Source organism: Cinclus cinclus, chromosome 27, assembly GCF_963662255.1.
Source record: "Cinclus cinclus chromosome 27, bCinCin1.1, whole genome shotgun sequence".
Lineage (NCBI taxonomy): Eukaryota > Metazoa > Chordata > Aves > Passeriformes > Cinclidae > Cinclus > Cinclus cinclus.
This window is the reverse complement of record NC_085072.1, coordinates 3,237,149-3,261,417: the sequence shown is the minus strand read 5'-3', so window position 1 is coordinate 3,261,417 and position 24,269 is coordinate 3,237,149. Positions and strand designations below refer to the sequence as shown.

General features: G+C 53.2%; 1 protein-coding gene across 16 annotated transcripts in view; it reads left to right on the top strand.

The window, feature by feature from the left end:
• Window positions 1–23,914, top strand: part of ATP2B4 (ATPase plasma membrane Ca2+ transporting 4) — a 35,627-nt gene extending 11,713 nt beyond the window's left edge. For 9 of the 16 annotated variants that reach the window (XM_062509725.1, XM_062509720.1, XM_062509726.1 and 6 more), the window contains 12 exons: window positions 52–294; window positions 1,456–1,694; window positions 2,904–3,138; window positions 3,894–4,073; window positions 5,016–5,103; window positions 5,246–5,352; window positions 7,582–7,773; window positions 9,488–9,701; window positions 11,075–11,286; window positions 12,391–12,498; window positions 13,042–13,224; window positions 19,930–23,914. In XM_062509725.1, the coding sequence (XP_062365709.1) occupies window positions 52–294; window positions 1,456–1,694; window positions 2,904–3,138; window positions 3,894–4,073; window positions 5,016–5,103; window positions 5,246–5,352; window positions 7,582–7,773; window positions 9,488–9,701; window positions 11,075–11,286; window positions 12,391–12,498; window positions 13,042–13,224; window positions 19,930–20,226 (2,298 nt within the window). In that variant the 3' untranslated portion in view covers window positions 20,227–23,914. Of the gene's footprint in view, window positions 1–51; window positions 295–1,455; window positions 1,695–2,903; window positions 3,139–3,893; window positions 4,074–5,015; window positions 5,104–5,245; window positions 5,353–7,581; window positions 7,774–9,487; window positions 9,702–11,074; window positions 11,287–12,390; window positions 12,499–13,041; window positions 13,225–15,173; window positions 15,291–19,929 lie in introns of all 16 variants that reach the window. The other 7 variants (XM_062509711.1, XM_062509712.1, XM_062509709.1 and 4 more) reach the window with 4 other exon arrangements.
• The last annotated feature ends 355 nt before the right edge of the window (window positions 23,915–24,269 follow it).

Below are 24,269 nucleotides of genomic sequence, written 5' to 3'. Positions count from 1 at the left end.
GGCGAGGATGTAAATCCGACCTCCCGGGCCTGACCTGCCGGGCGGTTGCAGAAAATGATGAAGGACAACAACCTGGTGAGGCACCTGGACGCCTGCGAGACCATGGGCAACGCCACGGCCATCTGCTCGGACAAGACGGGCACGCTGACCATGAACCGCATGACCGTGGTGCAGGCCTTCGTGGGGGACACCCACTACCGCCAGATCCCCGACCCCGAGGCCATCCTGCCCAAAGTGCTCGACCTCATCGTCCACGGCGTGGCCATCAACTCCGCCTACACCTCCAAAATCCTGGTGAGCGGCGGCGCCGGGGGGGCCCTGTCCATCCTGCTGGGGGTTGGCTCGGCTTTGGCACGGCTTTTCCTGCTTTTGGCACGGCTTTGGCACGGCTTTTCCTGCTTTTGGCACGGCTTTTCCTGCTTTTGGCACGGCTTTTCCTGCTTTTGGCATGGCTTTTCCTGCTTTTGGCACGGCTTTTCCTGCTTTTGGCATGGCTTTGGCACGGCTTTTCCTGCTTTTGGCACGGCTTTTCGTGCTTTTGGCATGGCTTTGGCACGGCTTTTCCTGCTTTTGGCATGGATTTGGCACAGCTTTTACTGTTTTTGACACAGTATTTCCTGGTTTTGGCATGGATTTTTGTGGTTTTGGCATGGATTTAGCATGGCTTTTCCTGCTTTTACCATGGCTTTTTTTCATGCTTTTGCCATGGCTTTGGCACAGCTTTTTCTGCTTTTAGCCCAGCTTTTCCCTATTTTAGCCTGGCTTTTCCCACTTCTAGCATGGATTTTCCCACTTCTAGCATGGATTTTCCCACTTTTAGCATGGATTTTCCCACTTTTAGCATGGATTTTCTCTCTTTTAGTACAGCTTTTCCCACTTCCAGCCCGGCTTTTCCCACTTTTAGCCTGGCTTTCCCCACTCTCAGCCCATCTTTCCCCACTTTCAGCCCATCTTTCCCCATTTTCCGCCCATCTTTCCCCATTTTCAGCCCATCTTTCCCCACTTTCAGCCCATCTTTCCCCACTTTCAGCCCGGCTTTCCCCACTTTCAGCCCGGCTTTCCCCACTTTCAGCCCGGCTTTCCCCACTTTCAGCCCATCTTTCCCCATTTTCAGCCCATCTTTCCCCATTTTCAGCCCATCTTTCCCCACTCTCAGCCCATCTTTCCCCACTTTCAGCCCGGCTTTCCCCACTTTCAGCCCGGCTTTCCCCACTTTCAGCCCATCTTTCCCCATTTTCAGCCCATCTTTCCCCACTTTCAGCCCATCTTTCCCCACTTTCAGCCCATCTTTCCCCACTTTCAGCCCATCTTTCCCCACTCTCAGCCCATCTTTCCCCACTTTCAGCCCATCTTTCCCCACTTTCAGCCCATCTTTCCCCATTTTCAGCCCATCTTTCCCCACTCTCAGCCCATCTTTCCCCACTTTCAGCCCATCTTTCCCCATCCTTTCCGCAGCCACCGGAGAAGGAAGGGGGTCTGCCCAGGCAGGTGGGCAACAAGACCGAGTGTGCCCTGCTGGGCTTCGTGCTGGACCTGAAGCAGGACTACCAGGCCGTGCGCAACGAGGTGCCCGAGGAGAAGCTCTACAAGGTGTACACCTTCAACTCCGTGCGCAAATCCATGAGCACCGTGCTCAGGAGCGGCGGCGGATTCCGCATGTACAGCAAGGGCGCCTCCGAGATCATCCTGCGCAAGTAAATCCCTCTGCCCTGCCCCTGCCTCGGGCTCTGCCTGCCCCACGGGGCACGGGTGGGGCGTGGGAGGTGCCCCGTGGGGTTTTAGGGGGGGATTTGGAGGAGATGGAAAAGGAGAGGGGATGTGCAGGTGGTGTGTCAGGAATGTGGTGTGGGGTGGTTTTGGGAAAGGTGGAGGGGGTTGTTGGAAGGGTCCCTTTTGTGGATGGGGTGTCAGGAATGTGTTGAGTGGGGTTTTGGGGTGGTTTTGGGAAAGGTGGAGGGGGTTGTTGGAAGGGTCCCTTTTGTGGATGGGGTGTCAGGAATGTGATGTGTGGGGTTTTGGGGTGGTTTTGGGAAAGCTGGAGGGGGTTGTTGGAAGGGTCCCTTTTGTGGATGGGGTGTCAGGAATGTGATGTGTGGGGTTTTGGGGTGGTTTTGGGAAAGCTGGAGGGGGTTGTTGGAAGGGTCCCTTTTGTGGATGGGGTGTCAGGAATGTGATGTGTGGGGTTTTGGGGTGGTTTTGGGAAAGCTGGAGGGGGTTGTTGGAAGGGTCCCTTTTGTGGATGGGGTGTCAGGAATGTGCTGAGTGGTTTTGGGGTGGTTCAGGGGTGTTGTATAAAGGGAATGGCCCCCTTTTTGAGGATGGGGTTACAGGAATGTGCTGAGTGGTTTTGGGGTGGTTTTGGGAAAGCTGGAGGGGGCTGTTGGAAGGGTCCCTTTTGTGGATGGAGCACCAGGAATGTGATGTGTGGGTTTTTTGGGTGGTTTTGGGAAAGCTGGAAGGAGCTGTGGAAGGGTGGTGGGTCCCTTTTGTGGATGGGGTGTCAAAAAAGTGCCGAGTGGTTTTTGGGTGGGTTTGGGAAAGTTGGAGGAAGTTGTGGGAGGGGAATGGCCCCCTTTTTGAGGATGGGGTTACAGGAATGTGCTGAGTGGTTTTGGGGTGGTTTTGGGAAAGCTGGAAGGAGCTGTGGAAGGGGAATGTGCCCCTTCTTGGGGAGAGGGTGCCAGGAATGTGCTGAGTGTCTTTGGCTGCATTTGGGAAGGTTGGAGGGAGTTGTGGGAGGGGAATGACCCCATTTTTGTGGATGGGGTTATGGGATTGTGCTGAGTGGTTTTTTTGGGTGCATTTGGGAAAATCTGGAAGGGGCTGTGAGAAAGGGAACGGTCCCTTTTTGTGGATGGGATGCCAGGAATGTGCCACTGCCTCACCTCCCCGTCCCACCTCAGGTGCACCAAGATCCTGGACAAGAACGGCGAGCCACGGGTGTTCAAGGTGAAGGACAGGGACGAGATGGTGAAGAAGGTGATCGAGCCCATGGCCTGCCACGGGCTCAGGACCATCTGCCTGGCATTCCGGGATTTCCCTGCGGATGCAGAGCCCGACTGGGACAGCGAGAACGAGATCCTGTCAGACCTGACCTGCATTGCTGTGGTGGGGATCGAGGATCCCGTGCGGCCTGAGGTACCAAATCCCACCTGTCCCCCCGTCCTGTGCTGTTCCCGACCCTTTTCCTGCTGTTCCCGACCCTTTTCCTGCTGCTCAGCCCCATGATCCCCTTAGGAATTCAGCAGCTCCTCTGTGCCCATCCCTGATGTGCCCCCAGCTCCCTGCTGTGTGCGTTTCTTCCCAATTTTTTTGACTAAATGACGCCATGGCAGCGTGTTGCCACCCAAAATTCTCAATCTTTGGGGTCTGTGCTGCTCCAGGCTGCGCCAAAGGTGGATGGAAACAGCCAGGAGGAATCCCTGAGCTCCCGGAGCTGGTTTTTCCCTCTGAGCTCTGTTGGGCTAATGCAATAATTCCCTCTGTTCCTGCCTCTGGATTACAGTTTGGAGCTCCCCCCCTGCTCTGCTGGTCCCTGATGAGATGTTCTGGGATCTGGCAATCTGGGAATTGCATTATGGATCCCCGACTGCAGCGGCTCTGGAGGCTCCTGATTTGATTTGCTCATTCCTCACTCAAACATCCTCTCTTCCCCTAGTGCTCCCTCATGGATAAACCCATTAGAGGGGTGGGAGAGGAGGAAATCCCTGCTTTTTATGGGTGGCCTGGCCATGCCTTGGCACCCAGCGAGGTGGCATCGAGGTCCCTTCCCCTTGGGCTGGCAGATGCAGCTCCCTCACCCCTCCAGAGCCTTTTCCAGATCCTTTTAGGGACGAGGAGCTGCCTCATTCCCGGAATTCCCAGTGCCAAACCCCACCCATCCCTCTCCCCAGGTGCCTGACGCCATCCTGAAGTGCCAGCGCGCGGGCATCACCGTCCGCATGGTGACAGGGGACAACATCAACACTGCCCGTGCCATCGCCACCAAGTGTGGCATCCTGCTGCCCGGGGAGGATTTCCTGTGCCTGGAGGGGAAGGAATTCAACCGGCTCATCCGCAACGAGAAGGGAGAGGTGGGACAGACCTGCACCTGCACCTGCACCTGCACCTGCACGGGGCGGGGAGGCGTCTGCAGCAGCAAAAACACCAAATCCCAATGGGGTCCCAAATCCCGATGGGCATCCCAAATCCCGATGGGTGTCCCAAATCCTGATTGGTGTCCCAAATCCCGATGGGGTCCCGAATCCCAATGGGGTCCCAAATCCCGATGGGGTACCGAATCCCAATGGGGTCCCAAATCCCGATGGGGTCCTGAATCCCAATGGGGTCCCGAATCCCGATGGGGTCCCGAATCCTGATTGGTGTCCCAAATCGTGATTGGTGTCCCAAATCCCAATGGTGTCCCAAATCCCGATGGGGTCCCAAATCCCGATGGGGTCCCGAATCCCGATGGGGTCCTGAATCCCAGTGGGGTCCCGAATCCTGATTGGTGTCCCAAATCGTGATTGGTGTCCCAAATCCCGATGGGGTCCCAAATCCCAATGGGGTCCCGAATCCCAATGAGGTCCCGAATCCCAATGGTGTCCCAAATCCCGATGGGGTCCCAAATCCTGAGGGGTGTCCTAAATCCCAATTGGGTGTCCCAGATCCCGATGGGTTTCCCAGATCCCAATGGATGGCCCAAATCCCGATGGGTTTTCAGAATTCTGATGGGTTTTCCAAATCCTGCTGTGTTTCCCAAATCCTGCTGGGTTTTGCAAATTCTGCTGGGTTTCCCAAATCCTGCTGATTTTCCCAAATCCTGCTGAGTTTTCTGGATCCTGCTGGGTTTCCCAAAATCCTGCTGATTTTCCCAAATCCTGCTGGGTTTTCCCCTTTTCCCAGCACAAGGAAGCTGCTGGGATGCTCAGCAGTGCTTGGGGTGAAGCCGCTGTCCTGCCCTGGTTGAGATTTGCTCTCTGGTGGGACAGAAGATTCCTGGGAGGAATTCACATCCCTTGTTCCTGGTCCTGCAGGTGGAACAGGAGCAGCTGGACAAGATCTGGCCCAAGCTGCGGGTGCTGGCACGATCCTCACCCACAGACAAGCACACCCTGGTGAAAGGTGGGCACTGCCCCTCCCGAGGGCTCATCCCTGCTGCTTTTCCAGCCTAATCCCCACTGGGAGCTTTTCCCCTTTCCTTTTTTTTTTTATTTTTTTTTTTTCCCTTTTTGAATTTTTGTTGAATTTCTCGTTTCCGTGGCAGGAATCATCGACAGCACCGTGGGTGACCAGAGGCAGGTGGTGGCTGTGACAGGGGACGGGACCAACGATGGCCCAGCCCTGAAGAAAGCAGATGTTGGGTTTGCCATGGTAGGGCCAGCTTTGGAGTTTTCCTTTGCTCCATGGGGTCACTGGGTTGTGCTGAGTTTTTTTTTGGGTGGTTTTGGGAAGGTTGGAAGGGGTGGTGGAAAAGGGAATGCGCCGCTCTTGGAGATGGGGTGCCAGGAAAGTGCTGAGTGGGTTTTTTTTTTGGGGTGAATTTCGGAAATCTGGAGGGTGCTGTGGAAGGGGGGGGGGGGTGACCTTTCTGTAGATGGGGTGCCAGGAATATGCCGAGTGGGGTTTTTTTTTTTTTTTTTTTGGATTGGTTTGGGAAAGCTGGAAGTGGCTGTGGAGAGAGGAATGCCCCCATTTTTGTACGTGGGGTGCCAGGAATGTGCCAAGTGTTTTTTTGGGTGCTTCCACTGGAATTGTTTCCACGCCATGGGAACTTTTCCAAATCTATGGGATGGCCTAAAAACCCAAAAAGGGAATTTTCTTTAGGATGTTTGATCTGAGTCTGAGCTGCATAGGATTGTGAGCAAGGGCTTGGGAATTCCTTGGAGATCCCAGAGCAGGGACCTGCCCTGTTCTGGTGTCTTTCCTGGATCCAGGAGAGCCATGGGAGCCCCATAATTTGGTTTTCCCTGCAGCTCTTCACCCCAATCCCAGGCACTGTGCTGGATCGGGCTTTGGGAATTTATTCGTGGTGGAAAACTCTGGTTTGATGCTTTTTTATCCTGTCTGAAAGGAGAAGGGAAGTAAACCTGTTGTTTTTAACAGGTTCCCTGTGGATTAATTTTAGGGACGTGAGCAGGAGCTGGGTGGGGAGGAAGCTGCACAGGGAATTTTGAGCAAACGGGAGATTTTTGGGAAGCGTCTTTAGGAACGTGTTGAACACCCAAACGCAATTCCAGGACCTTTAGGATGAGCAGGGGAAGGTTCCCCTAAACCCCAATCCCTGCAGGGGCAGGGATTTCCTATTTGGGGTGGGATCCGGGAAAACGAAGGAGAATGGGAATGGGCCGGCTTTGGGCTCGGCTTGGAATTCCGGCGTGGAATTCCCACGTGGAATTCCTGCGGGGCGAGCGCCTCGCTGTGCCGGCTGTGGGAAATGCAGAGCTGGGCATTTTTGGGAAGTTGCGGGGCCGCTCCCAGCCCCGGGGCAGGGCAGAAACCTCTGGGCTCGGTTCTCCCTCCTTTGGGCCACCAGCGGAGATGTCCAGCCCGGGATGGAGCCATTCCCTGCCATGAGGAGGGAGCTGTTTTCCAGCTGTTTTCCAGCTGTTTTCTGGCCATTTTCCAGTTTTTTTTTTCCAGCTGTTTTCCCACTTTTTTCTCCAGCTGTGTCCCAGCTGTTTTCTGGCTGTTTCCTGTGTGCTTCCCAGCCATTTCCCAGCTTTTTCCTGGCTGTTTTCTCACCATTTCCCAGCTGTTTTCCAGCCATTTTCCAGCTCTTTCCTCTCTTTTTTTCTGGCTGTTTCCTGTCTTTTTTTTCTGGCTGTTTCTTGTCTTTTTTTTCCTGGCTGTTTCCTGTCTTTTTTTCTGGCCATTTCCCAGCCATTTCCTGCTGTTCCCTGTTTTTTCTTCCTGGCTGTTTCCTGTCTTTTTTTCCTGGCTGTTCCCTGTCTTTTTTTTCCTGGCTGTTCCCTGTCTTTTTTTTTTCCTGGCTGTTTCCTGTCTTTTTTTTCTGGCCATTTCCCAGCCATTTCCTGGCTGTTCCCTGTTTTTTCTTCCTGGCTGTTCCCTGTCTTTTTTTTCCTGGCTGTTTCCTGTCTTTTTTTCCTGGCTGTTTCCCAGCCATTTCCTGTCTTTTTTTTCTGGCCGTTTCCCAGCCATTTCCTGGCTGTTCCCTGTTTTTTCTTCCTGGCTGTTCCCTGTCTTTTTTTTCCTGGCCGTTTCCTGTCTTTTTTTCCTGGCTGTTCCCTGTCTTTTTTTCCTGGCTGTTTCCTGTCTTTTTTTTCCTGGCCGTTCCCTGTCTTTTTTTTCCTGGCCGTTTCCTGTCTTTTTTTTTCCTGGCCGTTCCCTGTCTTTTTTTTCCTGGCCGTTCCCTGTCTTTTTTTCCTGACTGTTTCCCAGCCATTTCCCAGCTTTCCTGCCCCATGTCTCTCTCTGGGAAATCTGGGCTGTCTCAGAGCCTGTCCTCGAAGGCTCTGCAGCTCTGCTGCCGCTGCCGAGCACGGATTGTCACCAGCTCCGTGGCTTTTCCTGCTGGGAACAGTTCTGGGAAGCAGCAGAGCCGGGTGGGAACCGTGACTCGAGCCTGGCTTTGTCCCCAAGGGCATCGCTGGCACGGACGTGGCCAAGGAAGCCTCGGACATCATCCTGACAGATGACAACTTCACCAGCATCGTCAAGGCCGTCATGTGGGGCCGCAACGTCTACGACAGCATCTCCAAGTTCCTGCAGTTCCAGCTCACCGTCAACGTGGTGGCCGTCATCGTGGCCTTCACCGGGGCCTGCATTACCCAGGTGAGCTCACCTGGGCAGGTGGGATGTTGTGGGGGGGGGGTCTCACCTGGACAGGTGGGACATGGGGAGGGTCTCACCTGTGTGTGTGGGACATGGGGGAGGTGTCATCGTGGCCTTCAGTGGTGCCTGAGTCACCCAGGTGAGCTCACCTGTACAGGTGGGACATGGGGAGGGTCTCACCTGGGCAGGTGGGACATAGGGAGGTCTCACCTGGACAGGTGGGACATGGGGAGGGTCTCACCTGTGTGTGTGGGACATGGGGGAGGTGTCATCGTGGCCTTCATCGGTACCTGAGTCACCCAGGTGAGCTCACCTGGGCAGGTGGGATGTTGTGGGGGGGGTCTCACCTGGACAGGTGGGACATTGGGGGAGGTCTCACCTGGGTGTGTAGGACATGGGGGAGGTGTCATTGTGGCTTTCAGTGGTGTCTGCATCACCCAGGTGAGCTCACCTGGGCAGGTGGGACATAGGGAGGGTCTCACCTGGGCAGGTGGGACATAGGGGGAGGTCTCACCTGTACAGGTGGGACATAGGGAGGGTCTCACCTGGGCAGGTGGGACATAGGGGGAGGTCTCACCTGTACAGGTGGGACATAGGGAGGGTCTCACCTGGGCAGGTGGGACATAGGGGGAGGTCTCACCTGTACAGGTGGGACATAGGGAGGGTCTCACCTGGGCAGGTGGGACATGAGGAGGGTCTCACCCGGATGTGTGGGACACGGGGGAGGTGTCATCGTGGCCTTCATCGGTACCTGAGTCACCCAGGTAGAGAGCAGGGGAATAAAAGGAACCTGTTGGATTTCCCAGGTTTCCTGTGGGTTGTTTTTCAGTGGAGCAGGAAAAAAAATGTGAAGGCTTTGGATTTAAATTTCCTATGGATTGTTGAAGTTCAGGGGTGTGACCAAGAGACAGGGGCTGGGAGGTGCCTTGTGAGGCTGTGCACGGAGCTTGGAGAAAAGGAATAAATATTTGGGAATGTTTTAGGAAAGTGTTAAATACCCAAGAATAATTCTGGAGAGGTTTTCAGGAGGAGAGTGAAACAAAGAGGGAAAATAGGTTGGTTTTGGTGGTGTGACATTCTCCCACTCTTTCCCTGCCCCCTGAAGGCTGTGCAGGGAGCTTGTAGAAATCTTTGAGGAGTTTTTTAGGAAGGTGTTAAATACCCCCGAGCAATTCTGGAGTTCTCTTCAGGAGGAGAGCGAAACAAAAGAGTGAGTAAAGGTGGATTTTTTTGTAGGACTCTCCTCTAAAGGCCATGCAAGGAACTTGGAGCAAAGGGGAAATCTTTGAGGAGTTTTTTAGGAAGGTGTTAAATACCCCCTGATCAATTCTGGAGTTCTCTTTGAGAAGAGAGCAGAACAAAGAGTGACCAAAGGTAGATTTTTTTTTGCAGGACTCTCCTCTAAAGGCCATGCAGGGGACTTGGAGCAAAGGGGAAATCTTTGAGGAGTTTTTTAGGAAGGTGTTAAATACTCCTGAGCAATTCTGGAGTTCGAGAAAAGAGCAGAACAAAGAGTGACCAAAGGTAGATTTTTTTTTGCAGGACTCTCCCCTGAAGGCCACGCAGGGGAATTGGAGCAAAGGGGAAATCTTTGAGGAGTTTTTTAGGAAGGTGTTAAATACCCCCTGATCAATTCTGGAGTTCTCTTCGAGAAGAGAGCAGAACAAAGAGTGACCAAAGGTGGATTTATTTTTTATTTTTTTTTTTTTTGCAGGACTCTCCCCTGAAGGCCGTGCAGATGCTCTGGGTGAACCTGATCATGGACACGTTCGCCTCGCTGGCGCTGGCCACGGAGCCGCCGTCGGAGTCGCTGCTGCTGCGCAAACCCTACGGCCGCAACAAACCGCTCATCTCCCGCACCATGATGAAAAACATCCTGGGCCACGCTGTCTACCAGCTCACCATCATCTTCACACTGCTCTTCGCCGGTGAGCAGGGGGCACAGAGCCTCTGGGGCAGAAGGGGAAAAGGAGAAAAGGGGAAAGAAGGAAAAGGAGCAAAGGGAAAGGGGAAAGGGAAAGGGGAAAGATAAGGGAAAAGAGGAGAGGAGAGGAGAGGAGAGGAGAGGAGAGGAGAGGAGAGGAGAGGAGAGGAGAGGAGAGGAGAGGAGAGGAGAGGAGAGGAGAGGAGAGGAGAGGAGAGGAGAGGAGAGGAGAGGAGAGGAGAGGAGAGGAGAGGAGAGGAGAGGAGAGGAGAGGGAAAAGGAGAAAAGGAAAAGAAAAGGGAAAGGGAGAAAAGGAAAAGAAAAGGGAAAGGGAGAAAAGGAAAAGAAAAGGGAAAGGGAGAAAAGGAAAAGAAAGGAGGAAAGAAAGGGAAGAGGAAAAGAAAGGGGGAAAAAAAGGGAAAAGGAGAAAAGGAAAAGAAAAGGGAAAGGGAGAAAAGGAAAAGAAAGGGGAAAGGGAGAAAAGGAAAAGAAAGGAGGAAAGAAAGGGAAGAGGAAAAGAAAGGGGGAAAAAAAGGGAAAAGGAGAAAAGGAAAAGAAAAGGGAAAGGGAGAAAAGGAAAAGAAAGGGGAAAAGAAAGGGGAAAGGGCAGAGTCCCCTCCCTGCCCACAACCCACCCGGGGCACCCTTGTTGTCACTGTCACGGTGCCCTCCTGCAGGACAGAGCTTTGTGAGGGATGGGTGGGGAGCAAAGGGGTGACCCAGAGAGGGAATTCTGTTCCTGGATGCACAGTTGGAGCTCCTCAAGGTTTTTATATATATGATATTTAGGTTCAGTGGGGCTGGCACAGGGTCAAGGTGTCCCAGTCCCACTCCCTGCAGTGTGGAGCAGAAGGAATTCACAGAATCACTGGGTTGGAAGAGACCTTCAAGATCATCCAGTCCAACCCACGGCCCAACACCTCAACACCCAGTGCCACATCCAGTCTGTTTTTAACACACCCAGGGATGTGACTCCACCACATCCCTGAGCAGACAATTCCAGTATTTTATCCTTCTTTCCATGAAAAACTTTTCCCTAACATCCAACCTAAATTCGCCTTGGTACAGATTAGAACTGTGTCCTCTGGTTCTGTCAGTGCTGCCTGGAGAAGGAGACCAACCCCACCTGAGCACAGCACCTGTCAGGGAGCTGCACAGAGTGACAAGGTCACCCTTAAATCTCCTTTTCTCCAGGATAAACGACCCCAGCTCCCTCAGTCATTCCTCACAGGGTGTGCGTTCCAAACCCATCACCGGCCTCGTTGCCTCCTCTGGATGCATCCAAGTGTCTCAACATCCTTCCTAAACTGAAGGAAGGAGCAGCATCTCACCCCTCTGCTCTCTTCCCTTCCTAAAATCCCCTTTTTTCCTGCTCAGGGGAGAAGTTTTTCGACATCGACAGCGGCCGGAACGCCCCCCTGCACTCTCCCCCCACGGAGCACTACACCATCGTCTTCAACACCTTCGTGATGATGCAGCTCTTCAACGAGATCAACGCGCGCAAGATCCACGGCGAGAGGAACGTCTTCGAGGCCATCTACCGCAACCCCATCTTCTGCACCGTGGTGCTGGGCACCTTCGCCGCCCAGGTGACACCACGGGGATGGCAGGGGCTGTGCCGCGCCGAGGCCAGGCTGGGTTCTGTCCCCTTGGCCTCTTTTCACAGGAGCCACCCTGGAAGTGTTCAAGGCGGGCTTGGGTGGAGCTCAGAGCGACCTGAGCTGGTGGAAAAGGTGTCGCTGTGTGTGGATCTGGGTTGGGTTTAAATCCCTTCCAGCTCTAAACTTCATGGGGTTTTGTGATTTTGGGGTTGGGAGGTGAATCTGGTGTTTCGTAGAGTTCCCAGTCTGGGCGTGAGGTCCCTGCTCCTCTCTGGTGTCCCATAAATTTTATAGTCTGGATGTGAGGTCTTTGCACCTCTCTGGTGTTCCACAAAATTCCCAGTCTGGATGTGAGGTCCCTGCTCTTTTCTGGTGTTCCACAAAATTCCCAGCCTGGATGTGAGGTCCTTGCTCCTAAAATTCCCAGTCTGGATGTGAGGTCCCTGCTCTTTTCTGGTGTTCCACAAAACTCCCAGTATGGATGTGAGGTTCCTGCTCTTTTCTGGTGTTCCACAAAATTCCCAGCCTGGATGTGAGGTCCTTGCTCCTAAAATTCCCAGTCTGGATGTGAGGTCCCTGCTCTTTTCTGGTGTTCCACAAAATTCCCAGCCTGGATGTGAGGTCCCTGCTCTTTTCTGGTGTTCCACAAAATTCCCAGTCTGGATGTGAGGTCCTTGCTCCTAAAATTCCCAGTCTGGATGTGAGGTCCCTGCTCTTTTCTGGTGTTCCACAAAATTCCCAGCCTGGATGTGAGGTCCCTGCTCTTTTCTGGTGTTCCACAAAATTCCCAGTCTGGATGTGAGGTCCCTGCTCTTTTCTGGTGTTCCACAAAACTCCCAGTATGGATGTGAGGTTCCTGCTCTTTTCTGGTGTTCCACAAAATTCCCAGTCTGGATGTGAGGTCCCTGCTCTTTTCTGGTGTTCCACAAAATTCCCAGCCTGGATGTGAGGTCCCTGCTCTTTTCTGGTGTTCCACAAAATTCCCAGCGTGGGTGTGAGGTCCTTGCTCCTCCTGTAATCCCAGGAAAGATGGAATAGCTTTCCATGCCCTCTCAGCTGGCCAGGGTGTGACTCTTATCTCCTGTGCTGCAGATCATCATCGTGGAGTTTGGTGGGAAGCCCTTCAGCTGCTCTGGGCTCACCCTGAGCCAGTGGTTCTGGTGCATTTTCATCGGAGTGGGAGAGCTCCTGTGGGGCCAGGTAAGGACCAATCCCAAAGTCCTGCCCCGTGTGTTCTCCCTGGTTTTCCTCCTGGGCAGCTCTTTAGGAAGGTGTTCAGAAAAGGGCTGATGTCCTACCCAAGGGGGAAGGGAAAGGGAAGGGAAAGGGAAGGAAAGGGAAGGAAAGGGAAGGGAAGGGAAAGGAAAGGAAAGGAAAGGAAAGGAAAGGAAAGGAAAGGAAAGGAAAGGAAAGGAAAGGAAAGGAAAGGAAAGGAAAGGAAAGGAAAGGAAAGGAAAGGAAAGGAAAGGAAAGGAAAGGAAAGGAAAGGAAAGGAAAGGAAAGGAAAGGAAAGGAAAGGAAAGGAAAGGAAAGGAAAGGAAAGGAAAGGAAAGGAAAGGAAAGGAAAGGAAAGGAAAAAGGGTCACTCATCCCCTCCTCACTCCCACCCTGCTGCAGAGGGACACACGCAGCAGTGACAGTGACATTCCTGCTGTATCCCACTGGGTCCTGGCAGCTGCCCCAGGCTGGTGGCACTGCCAGGACCTCAGGCTAAGTCGCTGCCGTGTCCCTGAATGTCCCCAGCTGATCTGCACCGTCCCAACGAGCCACCTGAAGTTCCTGAAGGAAGCAGGGCACGGCATCACCAAGGAGGAGATCCCTGAGGAGGAGCTGCCCGAGGACGTGGACGAGATCGACCACGCGGAGATGGAGCTGAGGCGGGGGCAGATCCTCTGGTTCCGGGGGCTCAACAGGATCCAAACCCAGGTACTGGGGGGGCAGTGGGGCTCGGGGGGCTCTGCCTTCGCTGTCTCCTCCCATCTCTCCCTGTCCAGGGGCTCTGTCTGCAGAGAGGTGATGGCTGCTGCTCAGAGGATGCCATCACCTCCCGGGCCGGGCTTCCACCACCCGGGCTTTTCCAGGGAACTGGGATAACCTGGATTTGGGGATAGCTTGGGGAGGCTGTTCTGCTGGTCACTGTCCTGCTGGTCAGCAGGAGGATGGATGTGCTGCTGGTGGTCACCTCTGCAGCACAGGAGGCTGTGAGGTGTCCACAGAGCCCCCCAAGGCTCTACCGTGCTTTGGTGGCTGCTGGATGCTGTTCCCAGTGGGAATGTGCCCAGCAGGGATCTGCCAGCACGGGACCTCACTGATCCCTCTCCTTGTGCCACCCCTCTGTGCCAGCTCCACACCCACAGCACGCAAGGGGAGGAAAACCTCCCATCTTCTTTTTACATCAGCTGGTTTTCCCTGAGCTTTTTTCCCCTGATGTCTTCCTTTTTCACCACCCCAAAAAGGTGATTTTTTTGCTCCCACTGAACAGGGAGAGCTCCATGCCCCTCACTTTCCCTGGAGGGCAGAGCTGTGCCATGGAGGGAACTTCTGCTGTCCCCAGGTGCACAGAGCTGCTGGGTCACCTTTGTTCCTCCTCCTTTCTGTCCCTGTGACAAACACCTGGCCCAGGCACAGGGGCTGAGGCAGGGTTAACTTTCCTTCTCCTCTGTCAGCTGTCACCTCCACGGTGACATCACCTCGATGGCCTCAAGGTGAAGCTCAGCCTCGATCCCCAACTGGTTGTGAGCACCAAGGGGCAGCCAGGCTTTTTGTGGGGGTAACCAGTGCTTCACTCACATGAAAAACATGCTGGGAGCTTCCAGGATCCATCCAGCTTCCATCTGGAAGTGGTCCAGATGTGCTGGAAATCTGGGAGCTCTGAGGTGCTGCAGTGCCAGAGGTGGCCCTGGGGCCGAGCCTGGAGCTTCCCAGGTGTTTCCATGTGGTGGAGCTCAGACGAGCTCTTGCCACATGAGAAATGCTCCTGGGTGCTGGCACGTCCCGGAGCCTCTTGAGGGTCCAATCTGAGCATCTGGGGGGCCTCCTGTCCCCACTCAGGGTGTCTGAGAAGGGCACAGGGTCCTCCCCCCAGACCAGGGGGAAAAGAGGGATATCAGAGCGGGGCAGGAGTGAAGCCGTGTGTGAAACACCTCCACAGCCAGAGCTGGGGCTGGAGGAGGTGTCCAAAAAGTGCCACAGGACTGGCATGACCCAGCCACAAAGTGCCCAGGAAGCCACGGTGGCCCCCGGATGCTGCTCAGTTCTTCAAACCTTGGGACACATCCACAGGACAGCCATGGCCCCAGCACCAGGGTTCTGCATCCCCAGCAGCCCTGAGGCCTGGCAGAGGGGCTGGAACATCTCCTGGAGCTGTGGGGAGCCCATGGAGTTGTCCCCAAAGTGCTGAGGCACCAGGAACCCTTTCCCAGCAGCTGCCCACTCACACCTCTGCCCAGCCTCTCTGTCTCTCTCTGCTCCTCCTGCAGATTTTCAGGATAACCCCGGGTGTTTCCTCTGCCACTGCCTCCCACCACAGCTTTTTCCTGGTGTGGGAGGGGATCAGCCCTGCTGCTCTAGGAAGGGCAGAGCCGGACTGGAGCTCTCTGTGCTCCACCAGCAAAACCCCACGTGGGTTTGGGGGAGCGTGGGGTGGGGGGAATGGGCTCTCTCTTCCTTCCTCCTCCTCTTCCTCGCCTCTCCATCCTCCTCTTTCCTTGCTGTCCGTTTGTCTGCCCGGCCTCCCTGCTCCCGCCCGTCCCTGTCCCTTTCTCCCTTTCTCCCTTTCTCCCTTTCTCCCTTTCTCCCTTTCTCCCTTTCTCCCTTTCTCCCTTTCTCCCTGTCCCTGGCCGGGTGTCGCTATCTCACTCTCTGGTTCTTTGCAGATGGACGTAGTTTACACATTCCAGACCGGCGCCTCCTCTTTGCAGGGAGCCCTCAGGAGACAGCCTTCCATCGTGAGCCAGCACCACGATGTAAAAAATGTTTCTAGCCCAACCCATGTAGCTCTTTCCTCCGTCAATTCCACTCCCACCACTTCTGCTGTTGCTGCTGCTGCTGCATCTCCTCCTGCGGGCAGTGAGTGATGGTCTATTACAATGCATGACTTCTAATAACCACAGAGAGCACCTGCACCCACCTAACCCTGCCTGTTCTCTCTCCCTCTCAGCCTTGACTCGCACACTCAGTCCCAAACCTCAAGGATGGGGTGGGAATCCATTCAAAACCCCAGTTTTTTATGCTGTTTAACAAAGTTATGAACCTTTCTGGTCCTTTTCCCCTCCCCGTTCCTTGTTGCTTCTTCCAGTTTTACCTCTTCTCCTCCTTTGCAGGGCTGGTGTTTGAGTCCACCCTCACGAGGAGGGGGGGCAAAAATTGGCAGTTCTTGCTCAAAAAACCTCAGCGTTCACGAGCATTGCTGGGAGAAAGGCAAGGCTGAGCCCAAATCCTTCTGGATTCCCACTGCTCAGCCCTGGGACACCCCAGGGAAGGGCAGAGGTGTTGCTTGAAATCTCTTTTGGAGGCAGAGTGGCTGCAGGGACTGTCCCCAGGGCTGGCTGAGCCACGGGCTGGAGGGACAGGCAGGATTTACTCCTGCCATGAGTGCTGCCTGTGGACAGCCCTGCCCATGGCTCAGCTGGTGACACCTCGGGGCTGCTGTCCCCCCTTCTCTGTCCCCACCTGGGGACTTGCATGGCCTGGGGACAGAGCTGAACCATCCCTGTGCTGGCCTGGGGACATCCCTGGAGCTCCGTGGGGACATCCCCGGGGCTCTGCTGGTGCCCAGGACAGCCAGAGGATCCTCAGTACCCACCTTGCTCTGCACACTCTGGATCTCGGGGTGTGCAGGCACTGCTCTGCATGGAAAACAATTCCTGCTGGGTCCCAGGGGGAATGCTGGGTCCTGGATCTGGCACTGGGTTTTCAGACCCTAAAAAAAGCCCTTTCTGTGTTTGTGGGCTGCTCTGCACATGCTGGATCCCAGGGTGTGCAGACACACAGCTGTGCATGGAAATGGGCACGGAAACCACATTCCTGCTGGATATCAATGGGAATGCTGGGTCCTGGGTTTGCAGATTCCCCCCAAAAAAGGCCCTGTCTGGTGTAAAACCCCTCTGTGTGTTGGTTGTTGGGGCTGGTGAGCACGTGGCCGTGCATTCTGTCTGCAGGCTGGGAGCAGGGAATGTGTCTTTGCTGGATAATTGGCTTTTTTATTGCACAGTCACTTATCCCGTTCTCCTCTGATTAGAGAAATACCCTCAGTGGCTTTCTGGAGAGCTTTCAGGCTCCGCTGTTTATGCACTGTGGGGGAGGAGAGAGAATTTGGGATAATTTTGTTTTCTCTCTGTTTAGCTGACTCTGAGGCTGGCAGCTGATTGAGTTTAACCCCAGCGATTCTGGAGCAGCACAGCTGCTGCTCCTGCTCCCTCCTGCATCTGGGAAAACCTCCAGGATTTTCTAATGGAATCAAATCTGCTTAGAGGGGCTCAGAGCAGAGGGGTTTGGAGGGGGGGGTGGGATGAGACCAAAATGCAGCTTTTTTTGCAGTCTGTGGATCCATGTTTTCTGCATTTTGCAGCGAGGGAATAGAAAACTTCACCAGGAGCTAACGCAGGTCTCCAAATCTTCCCGCTGTTTTCTTGCCTGGAATTCTCTCATTTCCCTCTGCTGCTTCCCTCTCTCCCAAAGCTCCTCTTCCCTCCACGCAGATCTGTGGTGTCCCTCTCCCGTGGATGAGTTTTTCCAGGCCTGGACTTGCTGTGTCCCTCCTGGAACTGCTGGAGAGGTCTCAGGAATGATGTTCAGGTTTTGCAGCTCCCGCTGGGAATTCTGCCCTGGATTGAGGGAGCTGGGCAGATCCAGGGGCAGGGGATGTCATTCCCACAGCACATGGAGGTTTCACGTTTCAGGGGAATGAGTTCCAAGCCTGGATGTTGCATTTGAAGGTTCCAGGTGGAGAGGAGGCGGGAGCTGGGCCGTGGGTGGGAGGGAGGGGCAGCTCCAGCCTGGAATTCAGCTTTGCTGGCACTGCCTGGCTCATTCAGAACACATTTCCTCTCTGTTCCCTTCCTTTGAAGAGGGAACAGCTGAATTCATCTCGCAGCAGGTGATGGAGGAAGGAGGAAAATCTGAGGGAAGCTGCAGCAGGAGCTCCTTGAGGGGAGCTGAGCGGGAGACTGAGCACAAATTCCCTGGAATTGCTCCAGGGAGCCTTCCCTGCTGCTCCCAAATCTCCAGGGGTCTGGAGGTGATTCCTTGGGAGGAGATCTCCTGGTCCCACATGAGCTCTGCTCCACGGAGCTGAGGCTTCTGTGGAGCTGCTCCTAAATCTGAGCTTGTAGATGCCACCACCTCATGGTTCTGGCAGTCCCTGGGCTCTCCTTGGCCACCACCTCATGGTTCTGGCATTCCCTGGGCTCTCCTTGGCCACCACCTCATGGTTCTGGCATTCCCTGGGCTCTCCTTGGCCACCACCTCATGGTTCTGGCATTCCCTGGGCTCTCCTTGGCCACCACCTCATGGTTCTGGCAGTCCCTGGGCTCTCCTTGGCTTGGTTGGATTTATTATCCTTGATTCTCTTGGTGTTTTAGGGGTCAGGATTTGCTGTTCTCAAGTCATTGCTGATGTGACAGATCATCAGTCCGAGGTGGCCTCGGTGGTGTCCCTTGTCCTTTGCATTCACCTGAATTTATCCAGGGTTATCAGTGCACAAATCCAGCTCTGAATTGGTTCCCAGCTCCCTCAAATTCCCATTTTTCCAGGTCAGTGGTGCTCCAGCACTGGGGATACCCAGTCCAGGCTCATCCCCTCGATGTGCTCCAGCTCAGGTGTGTGCCCTGCTCCCTGTGCAGGTGTTCCTGGGGCTGCTTCCAGCTGGCATGAGCTGAGCCTGTGCCAGGAAATTCCTCCTGATCCTGAGCCAGGTGCAAAACAAACTTGGAAGGGCATCCCTGGTGAGAGGGAGCAGGGAGAACTTCCAGGGTTCCAGGCACAAGGAAGGAATTCCCTGCTCTGGTTTTGTGGGATCAGAGATCCTCAGGAAGTTTTTTGGCTGTGCTGGGGGGTGAATTCCCACCTGGAGGAGTGCCACACCAAGGACAGTTTAAATAAAAGGACAATTTAAATGAAGGGACAGTTTAGGCCAGCCCGTATCACCAGGATTTGGGGTGAGGTCTCTGCTCCCCCAGCACACCCCCAGCTCCTCACTGCCCTCACCACCAAGGGGATTTCTGGATCCAGCTCTCTCCACTCCCTCAGCTGGGAGGATTCCCACAAGGATGCTGCTCCCCTGCCCCTTTTGTGGGATCTGTGGATCTCCTCCCTTTTGTGCCACAGTTTCAGCCACGGGGACACCACAGGAGCAGGCAGGGGATGTTCCTCAGAGGTGGGGAGCAGGTGGAGGCAGCTGAGGTGCAGCAAAGCTCCTTCTGTGGGGTAGGAGACTGAGCACTACGACTAAAACTGCTCCAGGGAGCCTTCCCTGCTGCTTCCAGGAGTTCTGGACAAATCTCCAGGGATCTGGAGGTGATTCTGTGGGAGAGGAGATCTCCTGGTGCCACATGAGCTCTGTTCCACAGAGCTGAGGCTTCTGTTGCTTCCCTAAAACCCTGGCAGAGCTGGCATATGACACTTGTCACCCACCTGATCCAAAATCTGTGAGCTGGAAGGGTTTGGGGCTGGAATTCCAGAGGATCCGGGGGGAGCAGGGAATCCACTGCCAGCCACCATCCAGGTGTGTTCCCAGAGCTCTCCCTCCCAGTGCAGGAGGTGGCAGAGCTGTTCCCTGCTGCTCCAAACCAGGCTCTGGATCTCCTGCTTGAGCCTGGATTTTGCTGGAGCTGCCCCAGGACTTTCCCAGGATTGTGTGTGTGGCTGGAATTCCTTTAGAACATCCAGCAGATTCTGAATTGGTTCCCAGCTCCATCAAATTCCCATTTTTCCCGGCCAGTGGAACTGCCTTTGGAAAGCACTGGGTCTCCTGCAGGTGCAGGGAAGGATCCAGAGTTCCAGCAGTGTGGGGAACCCCATGCACACCTGGATCCTCACCTGGATCTCCTGCTTCCCAAGGGCTCCAAAAAACATGGAGACACCTTTGGGAAGCTCCATTCCTTTCCGGAGGTGTAGGAAGGACCCTGCCCAAGCCCACCCACGGCTCCCACGGTAGAGTTTGTCCCTGCTGTTTGCCTAACCCACCTCTTTTTGGAGCCGTAGTTCCCCCACCTCGCTGTCCTCGTGTCCGTCCACCCGTGTGCGCACGCACGCGCACACACACACACAAATTTAACAAACGACTAATTAACACATTTTGGCTTCCGTCCATCCAGAGTGGTGATGTTGGGCTGGTGGTTTTGAGTCGTCCTGTGTCTTTTCTTGCAGCTTCTGAGGTCGTCCTGTAGCTGGTGGGTTCCCACCACCCCGTAGTGCCTGACTGACCCCAGTTCACCGTAGATGTCTCATTTTTGACCGAGCTGTCTGTTCAGTGGTGATTTTGTTGCTGTGGTCGTGCTGTTATTTTATTTTTATTTTTTTGTTCGATGGTTGTCTTTCATCATTTAATTTCACTTTCTCCCTCGAGCTCTGCCCTCTGGCAGCCTGACTGACCCCTGTTTTTTTTCTCCCCCCGCTCGCCACGCCGCCCAGATCAAAGTGGTGAATGCGTTCCGTAGCTCCCTGTACGAAGGCCTCGAGAAACCAGAATCCAGAAGCTCCATCCATAACTTCATGACTCACCCAGAGTTCATCCTGGAGGAAGACGAGCCTCGGACACCATTCCTTGACGGCACCGAAGACGAGCCCGAGCCTGACGGACTCCAAAAACGAGGTGGGGGCAACCTGGCAGGGTCCACGGCCCTGAACAGAAACAACAACGCCGTGGAGAGCGAGTTCAGCTTTCCAGAGCCTGGGAGCCCCTTCCACAGCCTGGAGACATCAGTTTGACCTTAGAACTTGGAATTTCCCCTCCTCCTCCTCATCCTCGTCCACCTCGGCCCTGTGTGATCCCAGCACCAGGAACTGGTCCCACACTGTGGTCACTCCGTGTCAAACTGCTCATGCCTGTATCATCATCTGGGTTGGTTTCTGGTTTTTTGGGGTTTTTTTGGGAGGGGAGGGTTTAATCTGTTTTTGTTTTTTTTTTTTATTTTTGTTTCATTTCGTTTTGTTCTTTTTTTTTACCATTGTTTAGCAGTGGGAACCAGAGTACCACCACGCTGGGTGTTGGGAGAAAGACTAAGCCAAAAAAAAACCCCCCAAAAAAACCAGTTGTGCATCTCCATCCCTGAATTTTTGTGGTACTCACCCAGGGGAAGCTGCCAGGTTCTTTCTTCTCCAAGAGTTGGGCTCCAGGCACCTGGAGCCAAGGGGCTTTCACTTTGGAAAAATGCATGTTCCAAGGAAATTCAAATTGTTGTAGTCTTACACACCCTCGGCCTGAAGGCCGGGGATGCACTTGTGACTTGATGTTACTTTTGGTTTTTTTTGGTGGTTTTTTTTTTTTTTTTCCACTCGTGGTTTTTAGGAGTTTTTTTCTTCTAATGTTGGGGTTTACTCTTTGCTTGTGGGATTTACCCCCCTACCCACTGGGAAGTGGGGAGGGTCAGTCACCGCTCCAGTGTGAAAATTAAGGAATAAACTAAAAAATTCCCAGCCAGGGGAAGGTGTTTACTCCAAGGTTGAGAGATCCAGAGATGCTCACCATTCAGTCTTCCACCTTTGAAAAATGGTACCTGGGCTTTTTCCAGCGCCCCCTCTGTGTGTGCCCAAACGTTTTTCTCTCTCTGTTTCCAGACTGGGAGATGAGAAATGAAGGTGGCTTGGCTCTAACTTTGCAGGAGGGGAGAGATTCTGATTTTCCTGCAAAGGTGGAGGTGAAACCACCAGGAAAAAGGTGGGGAGAGCCCCCCGGGTTGTGAGGGATGCAGCTTCTTCCCCAGGAATTTTAGGAGAGGCCTCTCTGCTGCTCTTGGTCAGGGGGAAACTCTTGGTGGGAGGATTTTTGCAGCTCTCCCAGCTCCTGCCCTCCACAGCAGAGGGATTTTTGCCCTTTTTCTGTGCTCTTGGGGTCCAGCACCCCTCAGCCCCGCAGTGCTGGCTCCAAGGAAGTGCTGAGGGATCTGGGAGGAGGCTCCAGGTGTGCCCAAAAGCCATGGGAGGCTGAGTGGAGAACACTGAGGGCACAGCAGGTCCTGAATCCTGGGAGGGATCAGTCCAGCTCTCTCATGATCCAGCACAAGGCAGGGAGCCCCATGGATGATCCCTAATTTTCCTGGAGGTTTGGCTTGGGTGGCTGCAGGTCTTCCAGAGGGGGTGCTGCTGGAGGCTTGGCCTCACAACCAGAACTGGCTTTTTTTTTTTGGAGGTCATCTCTTCCCCTCGAGCCCTGCCTCAACCTCCCACCCCTCAGAATAATCCAGTGAGAATGCCTTTCCTTGGAGTTGGCTCTGGATTGTCCCTCTGGAGCAGGAGGCAGGGCATGAGCTTCTCATTCCTTCCTTCCTTCCTTCCTTCCTTCCTTCCTTCCTTCCTTCCTTCCTTCCTTCCTTCCTTCCTTCCCTCCTTCCCTCCTTCCTTCCTTCCTTCCTTCCTTCCTTCCTTCCTTCCTTCCTTCCTTCCTTCCTTCCTTCCTTCCTTCCTTCCTTCCTTCCTTCCTTCCTTCCTTCCTTCCTTCCTTCCTTCCTTCCCTCCTTCCTCCCTTCCCTCCTTCCTTCCCCTGCTGCTTGAGAGAGCCTGGGGGAAGCTCTGCCACCTCCCTGCTCTCCTCCATCCCCTCTGGTAGCTTTGGGAGCATAGGGAATGTGCTGGGAGCGCCTGGCCGAGCTCATTCCCATCCCTAGCAGCACAAAGGTGATTTGTTTGGGTTTTTTTTTTTTTGGGGGGGAAAGGCTGGCTCTGGCTGGGTTCTCCTCCCCTTTCCCATCAGGAACGCACAGTGGAATCTCCCGTGCCTTGTCCGAGCACTGCCTGCAGCACCTCCTGCCACGCCAGGGCCCAGATCTTTGCCAAGATTTAAGTGTTCCTTAAACCACAACACAAACCAAGTGTCTTCGCTTCGCCCCCGGCACCGCCTCGTCCTTCCCGTGGCTGGGAGGAGGAGGAGGAGGAAAGGACCAGCTTGTTCCTGCTGAGGAAAGGTCCTAATCCCAAAAATCCCAAATATCCCAAATATCCTGAGTGTCCCATCCTGGTGCTGGCGAGCTGGGCTTTGTTCACTGCCAACAGCAAGAAGAAATTGCCACCACTGCCCGTCCCCAGTGCAAATTCAGTGTCCACCCCATGCCTGGCTCCTCCTTCCTTCCATCCCCAAAAAAATAACCCAGGGGAGTGAAGGGATCTTAGGTTAAACACCACGAAAAACAAACAAACAAACAAAAAAACCCAAACAAGGGGTGGCTGTGGGGTTTTGGTTCTGTGCTAAAGGTGACGTTGCTTAAAAAACAAACAAAAAAAAATCACTTTTTCTATTTTAAATACTTGCAAAAAAAACAAAAAAAAAAAGGATATGGTGTTCTTAAAAGCTTACATAAATATTTATTAAATACTTTTTTTGGGGGGTGCACCATTTTTTTTTCTTTTGATATTTTTTTAATACCTCAGACCTGTTGAAAAAATAAAAAAAAAAAAAAAAAAGAAAGACTCAAACCACCACCAACTTCAAGCCAACTTTGGAGACTCTCAAAGTCACTCCCAGAAAATCTGTGACTGGCAGGGTTTGCCACAAGGGTCTGGTCGTTCCTTTAGTTTGTTCTATTTTTGTCGTTCTAGTTTCCATTTTAGGAGTCGGGGGAGGGAGAAAATAATGGTATATAAATATTATGCAAAAAGAAAAAAAAAAGAAAAAAAAAGAAAAAAATCTAGTTTTCTTTAGCTCAGAAACTGATATTTTTACGTCAGCCATATGTATTTTGTTTAAAGAAAAAAAAAAGAAAATAAAGAAATCTCGAGTCCCGTCACTGTGTGAGGGCAGTTGCAAGGGACACTTTAATTAATTCCGTGGATTAATTAATTCAGCCATCGGATGCCAGTCAGCTTCCTTTTCTCTGAGCAGCCATCTTTCTACTAGACGTGAGTTGGATGACACAAATGGGTTTTTTTATATAAATATCTATAAGTTATGTTGGTGTATGGCTGGTTGCTTCAAGTATAAATGTTTCTTGTGCAGATTTCCTGTAAAGTTTGTTTTTTTTTTTTTTTTTGTTGGTTGTTTTTTGGGTATTTTTGGGGTTAAGTTTCAGTGATATCCTGGCAGCAGCTGACTCTTGGCTTAAGTTATTGAGGACATTACACACACACAAAAAAATAAAAGAGATTTGGGGGAGATTGGTGCTCCAAAAAAAAAATACAAAGAGAGGCATGGTCGGCGGCACGGACTTTTGGGGACTCTCTGCAACATGCCTTGACTAGGGGGAGATATAAATATACATATAAATATATATTATTATGAATAACTTCTGGGGTTTTTTGTTTTTGTTTTTTTTTTTTTTTTGCTTTGTTTGAACTGCCACGAGTGCGCACGGAGCAGGGGAGGGAGAGCGCCATGGCCGCCGACTCACCCCCCCCTTCCCTTCCTCGTTGTGAGCCGTGTTCAACCTGCCTTGGAATGCTTTGTTATTAAAACACTCTGAACATCCTTCTGCATCCAGTTCTTGATCCCAGCAGGGCCCCTTGGTGGATTTTCCGTGGATTTTCCGTGGAATTGGCGGATTGGTACCAAAGACTTCCCGCCGCGGCCTCTTGAGGCCTTTTCGCTTTCTCCTGCTGAGGGTTTTTTTTTTTTTTTTTTTTTTTTATGATTTGCACAGGGAGAAGGGTGTGGGGAGGGGGTTTAATTTGTTTTTTGCTTTTTTTTTTTTGTTTTTCCCCAAAGGTTTTCTGTGCAATAAAGCTTCCGAGTGAAATTTTTCCAAGCGATTTCATGAAGGAAACAAACTAAATCACATTTTAGCATGGGCGGCCTGCACGGTTTTTCCCATCCCCACACGCAC